The sequence below is a fragment of the Lathamus discolor genome, chromosome 1, assembly GCF_037157495.1.
Source record: "Lathamus discolor isolate bLatDis1 chromosome 1, bLatDis1.hap1, whole genome shotgun sequence".
In the NCBI taxonomy this organism is placed as follows: domain Eukaryota; kingdom Metazoa; phylum Chordata; class Aves; order Psittaciformes; family Psittacidae; genus Lathamus; species Lathamus discolor.
In genome coordinates, this window is record NC_088884.1 from 60640651 (window position 1) to 60659916 (window position 19266).

Here is a 19266-nt window from a genome sequence, read left to right on the forward strand (position 1 = left end):
TTTCAGATCCTACCGCTGAGCATGATTGCATTAGAAATTTTTTTATATGCTGAATTTTTTTTTCCACAAACATAAACAAGCCAAGACAAAACCAAGACATTTTTTGTTAATCTCAGTATTAGCTGGACCAATTTAGCTGAAAAATGGAAAAGTAAGGGGAAAGCTAAAGCAGATATGCATACCTGCAAATTGCAACCTAAAAGAGTTATAAAGGAGTAAAAGCTGAATCTTTTAATGAAAATGCTAGATAAGCTTAACTACAACTATTTCTACCTGACCCCTCTGATAATGATGGTTCAAATGAGCCAGAGGGCTAGTGCTAAGCAATTCTAAAAGTCCTGACAAGTTTATAAGAAAATTCTGTCCCACCTATGCCAAGTGGTAGCTTTTCAGCTCCTGCATTCAGTGTTCTCATGCAACCGTTTGCTCTCAGAATGAAGATCTCCAGAATGTTAAAAATGTAAGACCATAGTAGAATGAATAATGCAAGCAATACTGTGTGCACAGCTTTATAACATTGAAATAAATGCCTATATATTTATACAAATTATATATTTAATGTACTATTTAGTTAAAAAAGTAGTGCAGTTTTAAATTTCTCTGGAATTACAACGTGCTGGTTTAAAGTATCGCAGAAAGCCATGCTACAAAAAAAAAAAGATCTGTCTTGTTGCAAATTCCGTGGCATCTGAGCCACAGTACGTATTCCAGTTCACATGCAGACAAGAGCAGGACGTCACTGTTTTTAGAGGTTTTTTGAGTAGGTAGGTACTACGTACTGGATTTAATAATTGGCCATATGTTTTCAAATACTCCTTCTTATGGGCATGTGGGATGGAAGAAACCAGAAAAACGATTATATGAAAGTTGAGAGAAACACTGACAGCAGGATTTAGGCTGCAGAGTGAGGCTGCATTCTGGTATTTTCTGTCTTCTGGACTATCACTATAATTATTTAGTGGAATACTTACATTAAAATTGATTTTGTTCTTTGAGATGTCATTCGTTTTCCAGACAGTTATTTCTTGTCTTTCATCAGCAAAATGTCATTTCAAGATTAGTCGTTATATTTCTATGGATGTAAGCACTGGCCCACATGCAAAGCTGTCTCTTAGGAGTGTTTAGCTCAGCCCAGTGAAATTGTACAGATGCTGCTGCTTACAGGATGAGCAGGTGGACAGTTAGGGAGATCATGCCATGCTGCCAGCCTGCAGGCCCTGAAAGGGAGCTCTCCAGTTCAAGAGCCTCAGCATTATAGTCAATGAAAAGAATTAATCCAGTCTGAAGATGCTTTGAAGCACCAGTGTTAGGGATTCAGCTCAGGGTGATCCCCCCATAGCTCTTCATTCACAGCAGAAGCAGCATTGGGAAAACACACTGGTAACTTGGCCACCAGCATTACACAGCTGGTGTGCATCTTTGTAGGGCTTATGTGCTGTTCCTACTTATGTTTGTAGCCAACACAAGCAAAGCCTTCTCTATGAGACATTGTTTTTAGCCAGTTGTACTGTGGTATTTCTCCCACTATGGGGAAGAGCCCAGAATTTTGATTGCACTTAAGACATGCACTAATGCTGAAGCAGTGTCAAAAGCAATACTGTTACTCTGTTTTAAGTCTGCTATGTTGGGGATAAATATATCTGAGTTCTAACAGACATGTATATATTCTCCTTTGTTGGGAAAAAAAATACTATTTTCCATCTCCTTCATTATAAAATGATTTATAATAGTTGAAGGTGATGTGTGTCAGAATTTACCATTTTGCCTCTTGCCCCTTTAATGCCACAGACTCTGAATGAGCACACAGTCTTCTGCAAAGCTGTAGAGTCCAAATGTATCAGAAATGATTTTTAAAAGAGCACTTTGAGATTTTTCATTACTTTAATGCTTTCTGACAAAAATGGAGTAGATCTGGATGTCCGTTTGCTTCTGAATAATTTTGGTTTTCTTCCTCTAAGAGAAACTACTCACTGTGTAACTGCCACAGAATTGAGGCTGAAAGCAAATTGAAATGATATATTTCACAACTGGATTTTGTACCAATTTCACCTGCAGAGCTGTCAAGCTCCAGAATTTTGGCTCAAGTTGCTTAAAATAAATAAATTGTAGTCTAGACAGTAATTCAAATCCTTCAAAAATGTGATTTACTAATATTTGTATGAGACAGGAAAAGGAACTGACCTACATCTGTGTTAATTGACTAGGTATATAACAGGATCCAGCAACTTTAGTGTACAGGGAAACTGTAAAAGGAGTGTGTGATTCTACAGGATTTACTATAAACCCCATCAATCTAGTGTGATTTTTATAGACAAATATAGTAAGGAAAAGTCCCTCATATTACGTGGATAGGAGTGACCGTGTTAAGGTATTTTCATCTCTGCCAGCAGAGGCTTTCAGCAAGGAATGCCAAAAATAACCACTGCAGTCTAGTTATTTAAAATACTCACTTTGTTGCTGATTGCACTTTAAAATCCACAATAAAAATACTGTTGGCTAGAAATGTATTTAAACATCTTGCATAAACAACACCTTTAAGTTAATTTGTGATGGCACTGCAGTCCAACAGGGCTAGAAACATTGAATGAACCTCCACATAGTCCAAGAGCCACACGGGGTCAAGAAGTAGGGGAGGATAGGTAAGCAGAAATTACTGTGTCCTGGATTAGCTCTGCCCAGTACTGTGGATATTGCAAGCAGCTGCTTTCTGTACCACTTACTGGTCCTGCTTGATCACATCCCAGGCACAGCTGGGAGAAGAGAGCTCATGTTTGCCATCAGGCTACACCCAGCCAATTCAAACAACCTCTATCTATTCCTTTAGTTCTCAGCTAAGCTGCAAACCAGTATTTCATCCACCTCCAGGCTAACCAAGAAGTAACTGCTGGACACATAACATGGCATAGAAAAACAGCCACAAGGAAAAGATTAACCCCCAAAATTGCAAGACAAAGAACTGGGCAAAAAGAAGCGAATAAGATCAGGCTTAGTGTTGAGCAGAAGAATTATTTTTCAGTCTGAGTGAACACCTCCCTGGGGTAGGAGGTTTAAGAATGGAGAATTGACATAAAATTTTAATTCGTTTGTTTTGCATCAAAAGAAAAAAAAGCTAAAATATTAATGTGTGCTGAAGGGAATGAAATGTTGCTTCCATTTGATGCAAAGCAGAATGGTTAGCTTCATGTATTTTTTCACAAAAACAAATTAATATTTAAGTTATATAACTAGAGAAGGAAAAAGAATGCCTGAGGGTGATTGTTGTTTAAGGGGCTTTTTTAATGTAATACCTTGGAAGTTTAGGATTCGTATGATTTGGGGGATGAATTCAATTCCCTCCTCTGTCTGGTGAGACTAAGCCCTCAATTCCCGTTTTCCAGCCTAGGGCCCTAGCTGTCTTGCTCCAAGAGGGACATGTGGATCAGGCTGCTCTCCATCTTACTCACTGGCATTCTTTCCAATTGGATAGAACAGTTGGAGGAGAGGTGGGAATCCGGGCGGGCACTCTTCTTGGGGAATGTTCTTACCAGTAGGCCACAAGACTGTTTCCTCTGGATCTCTGAATAACGCAGAGATTTTATTCAAAGTGTGCAATGTGAAGGACCAATGGTGCTTGCACCTGTAGTGGCCTCTGGTCTGTACGCTGGAGATGAACAAGTCCTGTTGTGATCTCTGCCAGATTTCAGGGACTGCGGGTGTAAATTGCAGTTCCCACACTGGCAGGAGGTTTTAGTGGGAAATCTGTTGGGTATGCTGTGATGGGTCTCCCTCAGTTGCTTTTCTTAGAACTGATCCATTTTAAGCTAAACACTTCAGTGATTACTGTGAGTGGTATGGCTGTTCAGCACTGGGACACTCACACCGGAGGTGGGATATTTAAGAGCTAGTTACTGTGACTGCAAATTCCAGTCCGCTCCCATTTCAAGAAGCTAGTGGTAAAGCGGAGACACTGAGGTCAGTGGGAAATTATATGAGCTTGGCCCTGCTGGACTAGATAGAACCTCAATTTAGATTTAGATATATGGTTATAAAATCCTGTTAACAATCATCATAGTTTTATTCTATATTGCAATATACTACCCTGACTTTTTTTATAGTCTCTTATCTAGAAGGGAGATTCTGCTAAAACCAATGTGAGCAGGTTCCTTCTGATTAGTAGGAGTCAGTATTTAGATTACTGTAACATTTAAAAACTAAGTTTTGAAATTATGTCTTCTGAAATTATAATTCAACTGAATAATGGTATATTGGATTTCTCCTGTGTCTGCCAGTATGCATATATCAGTAAAGAAATTGGTCCAAATTACCTGTGTGTAAGATAGTCAGTTGAGCTCAGAATTCAGTCAGATTCAGAATCAGATCAGAATTGTGCTGTGTAGCATTAAGCTATGTAACTACAAATGATAAAATGGAACAGGGGCAAATGAGAGGCACTGTTTATATCACTAGCCAGCTTAATATTTGTCTGGTTTGTCTCATTAGTTAGAAATTAAATCCATTATGTGACAAAGGAAATTGTATCTGATCTGTTAATTCATGTAAACTTTAAAACACTACCTGTCATGAAAAATGTTTAATGTATTTTTAGTATTTTTTTCACCAGAGGACATTTTAATTGCTCTAAGCCATTTTGCACTGTATGCTTGGAAGTTAAAGTGACATCTCCAGTGTTTCCTTCCTAGTTGAGGCCAGTGCACTACAGGAACATAACGACCATGTATTTTTTGTTTCACAGAAGAAAACAAAACAAAAAAAAACAAAACCCACCAAACCACATTTCCTTGTTTTATATTTAAACAATCTTGTGCTTTAAGAGGACCAGTACATGAAAAAATGGATTTCAAGACTGACGGGGTTCTGGTTTTGCTGTCTGGTCTCTGCTTCCTCCACTTAGAAAATGAAGGGGAAGGAAAAGAGAAATGCTGTCTATAGACTTGAAAATACACATCCATATTAGTACACCACTCATTTCTTCATGCCATTTACATCATGGATATAAAGCATACAGCTTTTATGAAAGGATGGAGTTGGCTAACCACTCATACTAAAATGATGAATACAAATAGACTGGGGGAAAAGTAGCATGCTTCTTTTTTTTCCTTTCTCTTTTATTCTTCACTGCATGGACTGAGAGTAGGGTATAAGAGGAGCATGGCCAAGATAAGGAGGGGAAGATGTGGCAGAAAGAATAAGAAATGCAAATAACTGCAAATACAAATGTTATCTTGCCTTATGTCTTGGTATGTTACTGCTTTTTCTGTATTCTAAAAGGACCCTCAAGACTAATTGGTTTCATTGTCATTTTATTTATATATATATATATACACATTCATTTGGGGCTTAACTAGTAACCTGTAACTATGGGAATGGAGGCTGCCAACACACCTGTGATGACACAGATACTGGTCCTGTGTGTGGTTGTCATCAGAAGTATGCCCTACATTCAGATGGCCGAACCTGCATTGGTAAGTACTTCTCTGTCATGCATTTTCTTTTGTATTCCTCATAAAATATATATGTGCACATATGTATGTGTGTATGTGTGCGCGTGTGTGTTTGTATCTCACAGGCGTTTAGCACCATTGCTGAGAAATGTGTCCAACAGCAGTTTCTGGCTGTAGTAGCTAAGGTCAAGCTATACAGAGAGAAGGGCATTTGTGCATGTTTTGTCAAAATGTTTGTTAATGAAGTATTCCTTTGTTACTCCTGTGTAACTTTTATTTCTTTTCATAACTCTAACAATTTTGAAAGTAAAAAGGTGTAGAACATTCATAATGATGAATGAAAGTTCAGCTCTTCCTTTCACTTTCATGAGTCAAGACTTCCTTGCGCAAGCAAGGTGAGGAAAATGATCCTCTTTTCTAAGCTGTTACTGGGGAAAATTAATCATTATGAGCTTTCTTCCTTGTTATATACCTTATGTTTCTAAAAATCACAGCACGTGTAGTGAATAAGCTTTAACTCAGAGTATCATTAGGACAAAACCATTAAAGAGGTGGAGCATCTTGGAAGATGCTATGCAAACATTTATGATTATAAAATGCATTATCTGCTTAACACCAGTTCTTTCTGCTCTGCTTTTTCCTGTTTTTTTTGTGTTTTTTTTTTTTCCCCTAAAGGATATTTTTGCATACTGCAAATTGAAATTTGAGATATCTTACTCATACATCAGAACCTAAAATCCGTAGTGGTTTTCATTAGCATTGTGGTCATGTTGCCTTTTTTGTTGTTGTTATTTTTGGGTTGTGGTTTTTTTATTATTATTTTTTTATTTTATTTCAAATTGGTATAAATTCCTAGTAATTTCCTAAGGTGAAAAAGCATGGACATGTATTTATCATCTTTTCTCTCTTTTATCAATACTGCAAGACAAAGCACTTGAAACCCATGGAAGTTTTTAGTGGTCCCTTGGTGAGATCCATGGCGTGGAACTCTGTGGCTGCCCAGTGTGTCACTCATTTCTGATGGATCTGATTGCTCAAATTGTGTGGTAGGGTGAGGGTTCTCCTGGCAGACGTAGAGCTGAACAAAGTTCAGCACTGGACTCTGCCGCACTGTATACACAAGTTTTCAAGGTTTGTCTCAGCTTACAGGATCTCTTAGCTAGTACTTTTGGTTAAGACAGAGGGCTTTGTCATACAGCCCCTCTGCTTAAGTAACTGTCCTTGAAGTCTGTGGCAGTTCCAGATGCAGAGAATTCACAAGAGCGAGAGCCTTGAGAGCAGGTTTTATTGAATGAATAATTGATCTTCTGTTTATTAGCACTCACTGATATCCTTGATGTTTTCTTTTGTTCAGCATGTAAACTGATTTTGAAAGCTGTGTATACTGCACTTGTTTACTTTTTTTTCCCATTTTTGTAATGTAATGCATACAACTCCATTTACATTCCTTGGTCTTGTGGTGTAAGTCACATATTACTGCCTGTGCTGATTTCTTCCTCCTAAGTAGTTCTTTCTCTTAGAATACTTTTAAACTTTTATTTATTTTTTACATTTTTTTTCCTGCTTTCTGGTGATGGTTCCTGATTGCCTGTCTTGTCTGATAACTGACGTTCATTAATTATTTACAGAGCAAAATAAAAAAACTCAAACAAAAGCCTCTATTGCAGCCTGATCCCATCTAGAACTTGTTAAAAACAAAGCAAAACAACTTCTTGCTACCACTCAACCATGTAGTGTTGCCACAAACAAAACCTGCCAGCCTCCTCCTCCTCCTCACTTCAGTGACTCTAGTGTTTGCTGTCTTCAGTGGTGTACATATTCCAGGCATCACTGCAAGAATGCAAACTTCTGCAATGCCAGAGAAATACTTGTTGACCCTTTGTCTAACATATTTTGTCTTCGTTTGCTTGACTTATCCCTTTATTTTTTTATGTTTGCTGCATGTGGAAGTCCCCACCTGCTTTTTGGTTTTTGTTTTCCTAATAAGCATTTCCCTCTCTGTATAAATCATTTTATTTACCCAGCTGCTGCTTCTCCATTGCTTTCCTGTGTCAGAAATCTTTATTTTTATTTCACATACTGATGAACTCTTCCCACACCTGTGACTGTTTCTATGTATTTCTAACAAAGCATAACTGAACTAAAGTCCTCATATGCTGTATGAAGCTCTTACATGTAGGATATCAGAGACTACCTTGTAAAACCACCTTTGCTGACATCATCTTGCTTACTGCATGCTTTATAAAATTACTAAACCCTGTTCTTGCAACATCTTTCCTAGCATTGAATGTTTAGCTAGTAGTGTTCCATAGACAAGCAGGCAACCAGCACTGCCCAAATTGATCTTTTTTTGTGTTTGTTTGGTTTGTTGTTTGTTTATTTTTGTTGTTGTTTTTGTTTAATTTGCATGCCGTTGTTTGGTTTCTCCTCACGATGTGTCGATGTGTACAAGACCATGGTGCATCCTTGCCCATCCATCACCGGACTCTTCTAGTTCTTTCTATCTTCTGCCTACCACCTTCAGATCCTGGTGCCACCATTAGCCTGAATCACTTTGCAGTTTGTCTTTGGTAGTTGGTTTAACTAGCATCCCTGAATTTTAATTTTCATCATTAACACCTCTCTGGGGCACTCATGTTAGCTGTCTTGTTCTCCAGTAGGAATCCAGCTTCCTGTGTGTGGTTAATTACTTCATAGTTGACCATTCTTCCTTCTCCCCCTCTTTTCTTCCTCCCTTCCCTAAACACCCTTTAATTTTTTCCTGGGATCTCAAAGGGAATTAACTCTCTAACGGGGATTTAGTGCTTTCATGCCTTGCTTCTTGGCTTTGGCTGTGCCATGCCAAGAAACTGTCTTAGGCAGCGGAAAATTGGGCTTGTGATTAACCAACTGCTCCATGTTTGTCCCTTACTTGTGTTTTAGAGAAGGATGAGGCTGCAATTGAGAGTTCTGAGTACAATGCCACGTCAGTAGCTGATGTGGACAAGCGGGTGAAACGGCGGCTACTTATGGGTAACACTTTTCTTCCACTTCCTTTGTTGTACTCTCACTTTTGTCTGTATGTGTGTTGGGGGGAGGTTCTCTTTTGGTCTCATTTGGTCCCTTTGGTTTTGGTTTGGTTTGGTTTGGTTTTTTTAACCTGACTTCATCTGTGTGGAAAGGTCACCAATTTCATTAAGTTCTCATCTTTTGTACAACTTCATTTCTTGTTTTTAAACTTTTTTTTTTCCTAACGCTGCAGCTTTAATGTTCAATTTCTTCTGCATAGAAAGAAGCTTTTGCCATTAACCTTACTCACCTTATGCAAGCTACTTCTTACATGTGATTTGTGTGTGTTTGTGCGTATGTGTTGCTGTAGGATTCCTGAAAAACCTCATGTTGCAGACCTGCCTAATGGCTTTAAAGTGAATGATGATGATGATGATGATGATGATGATGATGTAAAACCATGTTCCATTATAAATGTGGTATTAAATGAACAACTGGGTTTGCCTACTTAAAAGTTCCTATATTTTTGATTGAAATGTAAATATTGTGAGTAGAAATTAATTTCTTCACTTTGTGCAGCTATGTTAGTAACCACTGAAAGATCTTTATTTAGTGACTAGTGAGCTTCCATATGTTCTTCTTTCAAGACTGAAGCATAGTTTGTTTCTCTGTGTTGCTGGAGCCTGAGAGTGGAAGAGATGAGGAAGTGCATTGAACAATAAAGATGATTCTCTACCTGTTGCTCTGAGTTAACCTACTGTGCACCCTTGTGCTTGTCTAATTCATGTTACGTTTGTGGCCATTAGCCGTAAATGACTTTTTGGAATAGAAAGTGTAGAGTGGCTGGACCTCTGCCAGTCTCTTTTTGTGTGACAAAGAGCACAGGGTAGCCCAGATTGGTGGATTATGCCATTGGTTTGGAAGTTTTCAGATGGTTTGTTACGCTGTATTTTCCATTCTGATGCCCTGCTCACCACGTGTAATTATTTCCGCTAGGTTTTAAACATAGTGAGCATTGGTGAAATGTACCAAATGAAATGTTTACAAGATAGGGATTCTTCATCCACAGGAGAGATTCTGGCAGGACAAGGTTCTGTTCTCTTCCCTTCTGGTCACTATTTCATGTCTTAAACCCATTGAGTCCATTGCGAACTCACTCCTGCTAGCCCTTGGAAAGCTCAGCTCTGGCTGTAAGCATCCACACCTGTCTGGAAGGGCCACCTTTAGGAGATCAGAAGCCTCACTTTGAATATTTAGTTGATTGCTAATAGTTGCAGTAAATGACAATATTTATAAAGTTTCCGTATCACTGGTATCTTGCCACCAATTACAAACTATTCACTTAACCGTAGGCCAGCATGCAGCTAGTGTGTAGGAAATGGCACAGGCTTATAACTCTGTAATGGTATTACGTGGTAACCTTGAAGTAAAATTTTTTCCCTCATGTGAAAACCTGGACATATGTTCCTGTATTGTTAGATTATCTACAATTATTAATTTGCAGTTTGTTTGCTGAACTAGCAAGTGACACATCAATTTAATGTTTAATGTTGCACTGTTTAAATTAATATAACAAAAGCTATGAGGCAGTTCATCTTGCTTCTAAAGGTGCTGTTAATACTTTTAGCTGTAATTTCAATAAGATCCATAGTCTCACAGGAAATTAGGAAAACAAATGTGCAAAGGACCTTTAGACCACTGGAAAATCCAGTACTCTAGGTCTAAATGGTGACTTTGTCCAGCTACTAGCAGTATGTACAATATGGGTTAGAGGGACCAAGCAACATAGTGCACCGTGTTACTGCCTCACCCTATGATAAAAGTAATTATCCAACCTGAAAATTAGCTCATACTGCTTACAAGAGTCCAAGCAAACAGAATTTTAGTTACAGTTAGCAACAAGCTTCTTAAGTTATACCAGGTCTGTAAGTTCCAAGCTGAACATAGACTCTAGAAATAGGTTTAGGGAGATAATTAAAAATCCAGTTTCCAAAATACATTTTTTAACTCTTCCATACCTTCTGTATTAGCAGGTGTCAGCCAAGAGCTGAGAGTTTATGGACATGCTGTGTTTCTACAACTGATTCCTTGGAAAAACATTAACTCGAGCTGAAAAGAAATGTGATTAGTGAGATCTGGGTGGGTGGCATATTACACAGGGGCTTTTCTACTTGTTTATTTCTAATGATTTCTGATGCTCAGAAAATCCACAATTTCTTTTCTTAATGGAGTCTAATTACCATGGAATTCCATGTATCTTAAGATGCTTTCTAAACAGCTATTTTAGAAAGTACTGGAAAACTCCTCAGGAAACTTTGTTAGCAGCTTCTGTTAATGGACTGTGGTTTTTGACCCTTCTGCAAGCAGACTTGGGAGAATGGGAAAGGTAGATGACTGATAATTTCTAGTCCCCTGTTATTTTATGCATGCTATTAAAAGCTTGCATGAGAACAGGACTGCTGTCAGACATGTCTGCCTATGCCAGCCATTTTGCTACAGCAAGATTGGTCACCTCTGTAGCTTAGACTGACTCTTACAAGGGCCTGTGTTCTAATCATGGTGTGGGCCTGTGACTTGTGGCTAAATCTTGAATATAGAAAAGAAGATACACTTCCTTCCGTACTATTAGATCCATTTTTTATCTAGATCTTGTGGGGCAGATGAGAAATTGGTCTTCTCTGATGATCTACAAGAAACCTTCCTTTAGAGCCATACAATGATTCCTATGAATCCAACCTTTTTCATAATGTTCAGAAAGACTTCGAGGGCTTCTAGCTGTCCTTTATCTCCCTTGTTCAGAGAAAAACATTTGGATTCAGAGCGTAGATCACTCTTAGTAAAGAAATGGCACTGAATGACTTTTCTCTGAGGAGTCAATGTTGCACCATATTGCTGTTCATACAGCTCATTTACATTTCCTTTACTTCTCCTTGGTCAATTGCCATTGTAGAGTGGAAAGGAGTACAGTCTTAATTATACTCCAGGTGGGCTTCTGGTCAGGTTCTGCCATATGCCAGAGGTCTGTGGTGGGTATTATAAACTGGACATTGAGCCGTGTGCATTCTGTAGATTAGGAAGTAAAGTGCACATTCATCCTGCAGAAGTGCACACACCCAAGTATTTAAAACCAGAACCTTACCATTATCTGTAAGGTAAGTTTGCATTCTCTTGTTGCAGAACACCTTGCACTTACTATAAATCAGCAGGGCACAACCAATATCTTCAGGTCTTCTTAAACATCTGGTATAGTTTATCTTGCACTTAGCTGAGCACTGCCTTCAGCTCTTTAGATTATGTTCAAGTCTCTGGCTTTTGTGGTACATCACATTTTTTTCTGAAAATATTTTCAGTGTATTTCTTAGGAGCAGTCACAAAGACCTTCTCACTTTCCTTTACCTTCTTTTCCTTAAGAACCTGTTTGCCAGGACTGTTTCTCCTGTCATAGCATCATAGCATAAGACTGCCCTACTTGATGAGAGGAGTGTGCTAATCCAGCATCAGTTTGAAACACTGTGTATCATGCCCTGCGTACCTGAATAAAAGCCATTCTAGTGTCAGCACACAACTTTTAGAAGTTCCAAATTTCCACCCATTCAGTACACATCCTCAACATTTTTTGTCTAGTATCACATCTTCAGCAGTGGGAGTTGCTCTTACTCATAGAATCATAGAATCATAGAATAGTTAGGGTTGGAAAGGACCTCAAGATCATCTAGTTCCAACCCCCCTGCCATAGACAGGGACACCTCACACATTAGACCGTGTCACCCAAGGCTCTGTCCAACCTGGCCTTGAACACTGCCAGGGATGGAGCATTCACAACTTCCCTGGGCAACCCATTCCAGTGCTCACCACCCTCACAGTAAAGAACTTCTTTCTTACATCCAATCTAAACTTCCCCTGTTTAAGTTTGAACCCATTACCCCTTGTCCTGTCACTACAGTCCCTAATGAAGAGTCCCTCCCCAGCATCCCTATAGCCCGCCTTCAGGTACTGGAAGGCTGCTATGAGGTCTTCACTCAGCCTTCTCTTCTCCAGGCTGAACAGCCCCAACTTTCTCAGCCTGTCTTCATACGGGAGGTGCTCCAGTCCCCTGATCATCCTCGTGGCCCTCCTCTGGACTTGTTCCAACAGTTCCATGTCCTTTTCATGTATCCAGTTTCCAAATCTCTTTTTGCTGTTGCAGCCTTGGACAGAATTCGTAAGTCCAGCAGTCCCACAGTCTACAAACTGTAATGATGCATCATCCAGTAGTCTAGCACTTTATCATACATGCTGTAAATTAACAAGTTTATCTTCTTGGGTGCTGTCTTCTGCTTCTAAAGGCTACAGGGTTTTAATAGAGCAGTTGTCTTTTGGTATCCTGAGACTTTCTTTTGCGTAGAACTCGATACTGTGGACACAAAAATAGATATTATAGCATTGGTTATGCCAGTGGGCTGCCTCACTACAAGTAAGTCAACTGCTTACAAAGACATAACATGCAGCTGAAAACCTCCTCTTTCAGGAACCAGGACTCCAGAACTTTCTGGTCTTAAGAGTAAAGAAGTTCTCATCTCCTAATCAAAGGTAATGCTTTGCTCTAGCTCCTGTTTGCATCAGCTCTTAAAGCCAAGCAATTTTATATTTTTTATATTGTCTTTAAAAATGCAGTCACTTTTTATGTTGTCATAATCACAGGCCTGAAGGTGGTTTAGAAACACAACCATTATGTTGTATCCAGGGCACTTCTTAGCTCTTATCCTCTGATCATCACTTTTTGAAGAGGTGGGCTGACCCATTTCTCACCATGTTTCATTTCCGTCCCTCCATTCTTTAGTAGCCAAATGGATGAGGTGCATTTGGGCTTGAGCTCAGGTGACTTCAGAACAACTGAAAAGGCTATATTTTCTTCACCTTCAATCCACCTTTTCCATTCTTTACAGAAGAAACTTGCAAGAGCTCATTTGGGCAATAAAATGTTCTTCCTCTGGCCCCAGAAGATAAAAGGTTGGTTTCTTACTGTCTCAAGAACAGAGTTTTACAAAGTTCTTTTCAGTGTAGTAAAGAACAATAGGACATTGAGCCCATTTGAAGTCAAGGAAGTGCAGTAATTTCTCTTGCCTGTTTAAGGCCAGGATAATGGTGCAAATGGCAGTAATGACATCACTGCATGTGTCTTCAGAAACCAAAACTCTACCCTGAAATTCATTCCTTCACAAGACATGGTCAACTCGTGTGTCAGGACAGCTTAAGGTTTTGTCATTGGACACCGACATCTCAAGTCATCAATAAGGCTGTTTGCAGCCTACCTCAAGATACAGGGATGTATACAGGGTTGTAATTCTCTTCTCTTTCCTTGATGCTGGCTCCCAGGACCCCTACAAATTATTTTTCTGTCAATTGAAGTGCTTGTGTAAACTGTTAAGTGCATTGAAACTGTCCTGGACTTTGTTACTGCTATAGTTTACCTCTGCCTGGTTTGTTTATGTAACATAGGAAGTGCTTCAAGTAATCTAGAAAATCACACCAACAAGGACCACCTTTGCCAGGCTGGACTATATTACATGTGTACATATATTACATTCCATCCCTGATTTCCTGGGTGGCTTACATGCAGGGCTTTGGTTTGTCTATACTCATGGCACATGATCAGCACTTAAGATAGTATTTTCACTACTCCTGTACTTTCCCTTGTTGTGCCTAGAATAATTTGACTTCTGCAGATGGCTCCTCTTCCATTTCTAGTAGCCTTCCATCCATTTATAATGACCACCCAGCTACCTGCCTGGAGAGACAAGTGTGCAGTCCACTAAGACCATTTGCTCTCCACAGCTATCACTAGAGATGTGAGCTGTAGAAATTGCTATTTGGGCATTTCTGCCATGGTTTAGCTTAGAACAGAGAACATCACTGCATGTCATATGGGACAGAATTATCTATTTTTTTGCCTTAATGTGAGCTTGCTTTATAAAATGTACTTCCATGTCATATGGGACAGAATTATCTATTTTTTTGCCTTAATGTGAGCTTGCTTTATAAAATGTACTTCCACTATCAGTTCAACTCCAAGGATCTCAAATGTTGCACCAGATAGCTGGAGCCAGTTCAGACTAGTAGATCACAAGTGCAGTTTCTGCTTTGTCTGCTTTCATGACAAGCCAGTACTCCTTCCTCTGTGTGCTGGTCAGCGCTTCTTCCCAGGCTTGTGCCTCCTGAAGGTACTTAGAAACATCAGCCAAAGTAACTGTGTTTATCCTGTCCTGGCCAAAGCTGTTTTCATTTCCGGAGACTTTTAGCCCAGTACCTACAATGAATTTTAATGAGCTGCTCCGGTCATATTAAGAAAAATGAAACAAATCAAAACCAATATTTAAGTTTATGGTCATGACTTACTGCATTTGCAGCAAAGGCAAACGTTTTACCATCTGTGACATCAAATAGAGAGACTTACTTTAGAGCTGATCTTTATGCTAAGTTTACCCATTTGAACCCAAAGTTGTACCCAGCTTTATATGTCTTGAGTCATCTGAGCTTAATAATCAGCCAAATGGTATTTTTTCCTAAACCACAATTATCTAAGGATTAGGCTACCCTATTCACCTTGGACATCTATCATGCTTTGACTTTTGTCTGGGAGCAGATCCTTTAGGAGCACCGATTGCCTGAGCGGAAGGAACGTAATTAATTACAGCTATTTCCACCACAGATTATCATTGCAGGTGACAGATTGTTAATGAACGGGTAGAACATCACATGTGAGCTGAACCTGCTCACCACAAGTTCAAGGCAGAAAGGCCATCTAAAGCACTATCCTTGCTTCTGCAATTGCCCCTTACAGAGCCTTCTGGGCATTTTGTAGCCCTTACCAGAGCAGTCCTCTATGTTCCCTGTTTCTGATGAACCAAGATTCTCCTTCAAGTAGCTTGTATAAAATAGGGACTACAGAGGGCACACACCCAGTGTGTGAACTTTATATTGTTAATCATGAGAGGAGAAAGCAAGGTGGCTTACTTAAGATGCGTTGTCCACATGCACATTCATATGGTCAGCCACCCTTCTCCCCTTCTTTCTCCTAGTCCACCTCAAAATCACCGGGATTCCAGAGTTGAGAAGAGTTGATGGTACAGGGCTCTGAGATCTTAAAGCTAAAAAAATGTCAGGTCTTAACTTGCAAGGATCTGTGCCCTGTATGAACATGTATGTAAATAAGAGATAAAAACCTAATTTCTCTAGTATGCAGTCTTCATTTTACTTCTGCCTCTCTCTATGAAACACTGTAAATTTGTGTGTTGGGCTGTAATGCCAGACTAAGTCATTATTGCCTCATGAAGGTGCTCTACCTTTGGGGACAGCATTGATAAATGATAGCCTGATAAGAGCTTGGGATTCTTCATTTTCAATAAACATGAAGGAATAGAAAATGGGACGTGGTTTTCTAACATGGCGTGTAATGGCCTAACTACCAAGCCATTGGAATAAAGGGTATTGTGAGCTCTGGCTTTCTATTAGAAAATTTTCAGAAGTCTTAGGCTGTTTTGTTCCAATGTGAATTAAAAATGGATTCTGGAGACTTCATTTTTGGTCTCTTTCAAATTGGAATGAGAGTTTCCAAATGATCCTACACCCAGTTTTCTATTTTGAAGAGGAGGGAGATGGACAAGCTAGCGTTTGTTTTCAAGTATTCTTCCAAAGCAATTAACTTCTATCATAGTTCCAGCCTACTAAAGGTCACTTTAAGGCAAGAGCACCTTTTCAGCGTGTACTTTAGTTCCTAGCTTCGTTGTACTGCCTCCTAGGACTCTTTCAGATTACTTAAAATATGTCTTTATTTCTATGAATGGCATTTATCTGACTTAGAAATGCTTACTGTCAGAAAGCCGAGTGTGCTGCTCTGTATGCATCACAATCTTTTTTGTGCTGTAATCAATAAAGCATTTAAAACATTAACAGGTGTATTGTCAGGGGGATCTCTAACTCGGTTACTAACTGTGAAACCAAGACCTCATTCTAACTCTTTCTGTCAGTTCTGTTTTGCTGTATGAAATTATAGAAAATGGGGAAGGAATCCCTGAGGTCATTCATGCATTCTGTCTCTCACAAGGGCAGATCCTTTCATCTTGAGTTATCCTCACTTTTATTCATTGAGTTTGGAAATGGTGTGCTATTTCCTATAAAAATCCCTTTTCTTCGTTTCTTCACTGATGATAAAGAGTCTGACCTTATCCAGAATTCCTACAAATACTTTCCATTGTTTTGCTTTTCCATTTTAATTGAAAGGATTTGTCCAAGGTCAGGAGATAATGCTCCTTCGCAGTGTTTAGAGTATTTCAGTTTTTCTTTAATACAGCTGCTCTACTTAAAAAAAGCACCACAATACAACCAATACTGCTGTTTTTAAGGGACCAGTCTGGACTCATCCAGTGCTTATAAAATACCAAATCAAGTAACATTCCCCAAATATGTGGTGTTCCCTGAAGAATAGATCTTTTCTGAAATGAGAGCTGCCGGATTCATGATTCAGTGCAAGATTCACCTAGCTGTTTCTTCACACATTCCATATGTAGCAGTGCAGAATTCTCATCCTATTTTCATGCAAATAAAATTCTACAAATCATGAAATTGCAAGGAAATGAGGAGACAAGCATAACGGAGGGAAGAATTCCACATCCTGCAAGTTACCCTTTCTGTCTCACCTTTTTCATTCCCTGAATATGAAGCTCTTTCAGCTTCTCCTTCATCTGTTCACAGCTATTTGTTTCTTTCATTATACTCTTCTGAATGGTCTTTCTCTATCCTTTCAGCATCACAGAGCATAATTTGCATGAGAATAACATAGTTCTCACTTAACTGAAAATTCAAATATTTTAGTTGTGGTTTTAGTTTCTCCTTGAGTTTGTTGTCCCTTGGGTTCCTCCTTGTACCCTGATCTCATGCCATATACTGAATGTATTGCTGCCTGCAGTGAAATTCTTTTTATGGATGGCAGCAGCAGTCTTACCATGTGTTCTCTGTCTCATTACTTTCTTACACATACTGTGTATTCCTTCAGCAGTGATGCTGCTAGCGATAAGAATTATGTCTGTAAGATTCTCCTATATAGCATAAATGTTAAGAGGAGTGTACTATGCACAACCCCAGTATGCCTGTAGTTTGGAAGGAGCTGTATTTGGTGGAGATTGTGCTGTGATAGTGCTGTGATAGCAGCATGAAAGAAGCAGATAAGATGTCAGCACAGGCTGCTTTTGAGCCAGACTGAGCAAAGAGCATTTTTGGGTGTGAGGGGAGGTGAGTTACAAGCTATGGGCTAATTTGATTCTAGATACTTTCTGTGTTAAACTGAATGATATCAACGTTCTTTAAGCTGAGGCAGCCAGTGCCACTCAGCCAGGCAGGATCTGACCCTCATGTAGGACTGCTTTAATAGCTTTAGGATCATCACTGTTTCATAACTGTAACTTAATTTTAGCTGGCACGGTGGAGTCCTGGTGTTGGTCCTTAGGAGGGCTCAAAAATACTACAGTGATGCAAAGAATCATTACAGATGATGGCAATTAATGGTTTAGGATTAGGTCTTCTCAAAATAAACCCAATCGTATGTACTTTTTTTCCATTTTAAAGCGGCTGTTTCCTTTGAAATCTTACTTAAAAAATACATCCAGTTTAAGATAGGACTCACTGATGTGCTGCGTGCACCACCTGGGACTAGTTCTGCAAGTTCATTTCTACTGAGTTGTACTGTAAAATTTCTTGGGAATTGGTGCAGGACAGAAAGCAAATGAGAGAACTGCAACTCGTTTTTATGTGTTCAGGATAGGCAAACAGGGTGTCTCCTGGTTCAGACACGGTAGCAGTTTACAATAGCTTTTAGTTACAGCACATCTTCTGAGGAACAGAGATTAATAATAGTTTAACCCTTTTTGCCACTCCAGTTGCGTGGCAGTATTACTTTACAGGCACCTCATTAGGAAAAAAATGCTCTAAGGTAATCGGCTAAAACAGTGAGTGCTCCAAAGCTCCCATTCTTCTTGCAATCTTTAGCTTTCGGTTACATCAAGATTGACTCATTCATGTGGCTGAGCCCTAAATTTAAGACAGTTACTCTGAGCATAAGATACTGTGGTCAGATCTTGTGCAAAATGCAGACCAAGTGTAAAAGTAGACAGGATTACACTCATTATAGGTATTATAACTTTGCTTGGGCTATGACCTACTGACAGGATCTGAGAGCTACTTTAAATTCACAGCTGCAGACTGCTCCGTCATGGATTGCTATTTGGCTGGCATAAAAATTGGCTCAAAATAAGTTTCTCTAATGTGGCATAGGTTTTGGAAGGAAAGCCCAACAAGCCTATTTCTGCTGACCTCAGTGAGCTTTAGGGTACTGCAAATGAATTCCAAATGAAAGGCAGTTGAATTGATGGTTTGCTTTAACTTGCCCTATGGTCAGTGTTATCATTTGGCCAATCATAGGAAGTAAGCAGGGCAAAAAAGCATTTTCTCCTTTCATGTCCTCCTTTCAGCTGTACTTACTGCTTACCATGTCAACCTAAATGGCTTACAGATATGTGGCAAACTTAGAAAACATTCTTTGTTTTGGGGATTGCTATCATTTCTTCTCCTTTTTGTCCTAGAGACAGACACTGCCCAGATTTGTGTCTCTAGAGAACATTAAACACCTCAATGGCCTTTTAAATTTGAGAATCAGCTCAAACCTGCTTTTCCATGTTTCCAAGAGCAATTGCCTTTAAACGAGTTACCAATTGCTAATCATTGTTAATTAGCAAGAAAAGAGGGAACATGCTGCACATTTGCAGCGTACGGATTTCACTCTTTGGAGTCTAATGTCATAAACTTG

The 19266-nt window shown here is 39.3% G+C and overlaps 1 protein-coding gene across 4 annotated transcripts in view; it reads left to right on the plus strand.

Moving 5' to 3' along the window:
* The window catches only part of SCUBE1 (signal peptide, CUB domain and EGF like domain containing 1), a 213101-nt gene that overhangs the window by 108493 nt on the left and 85342 nt on the right, over positions 1 to 19266 (plus strand). For 2 of the 4 annotated variants that reach the window (XM_065673120.1, XM_065673131.1), the window contains exons 6-7: positions 5346 to 5462; positions 8364 to 8453. In XM_065673120.1, the coding sequence (XP_065529192.1) occupies positions 5346 to 5462; positions 8364 to 8453 (207 nt within the window). The remainder of the gene's footprint in view (positions 1 to 5345; positions 5463 to 8363; positions 8454 to 19266) is intronic. The other 2 variants (XM_065673139.1, XM_065673148.1) reach the window with 1 other exon arrangement.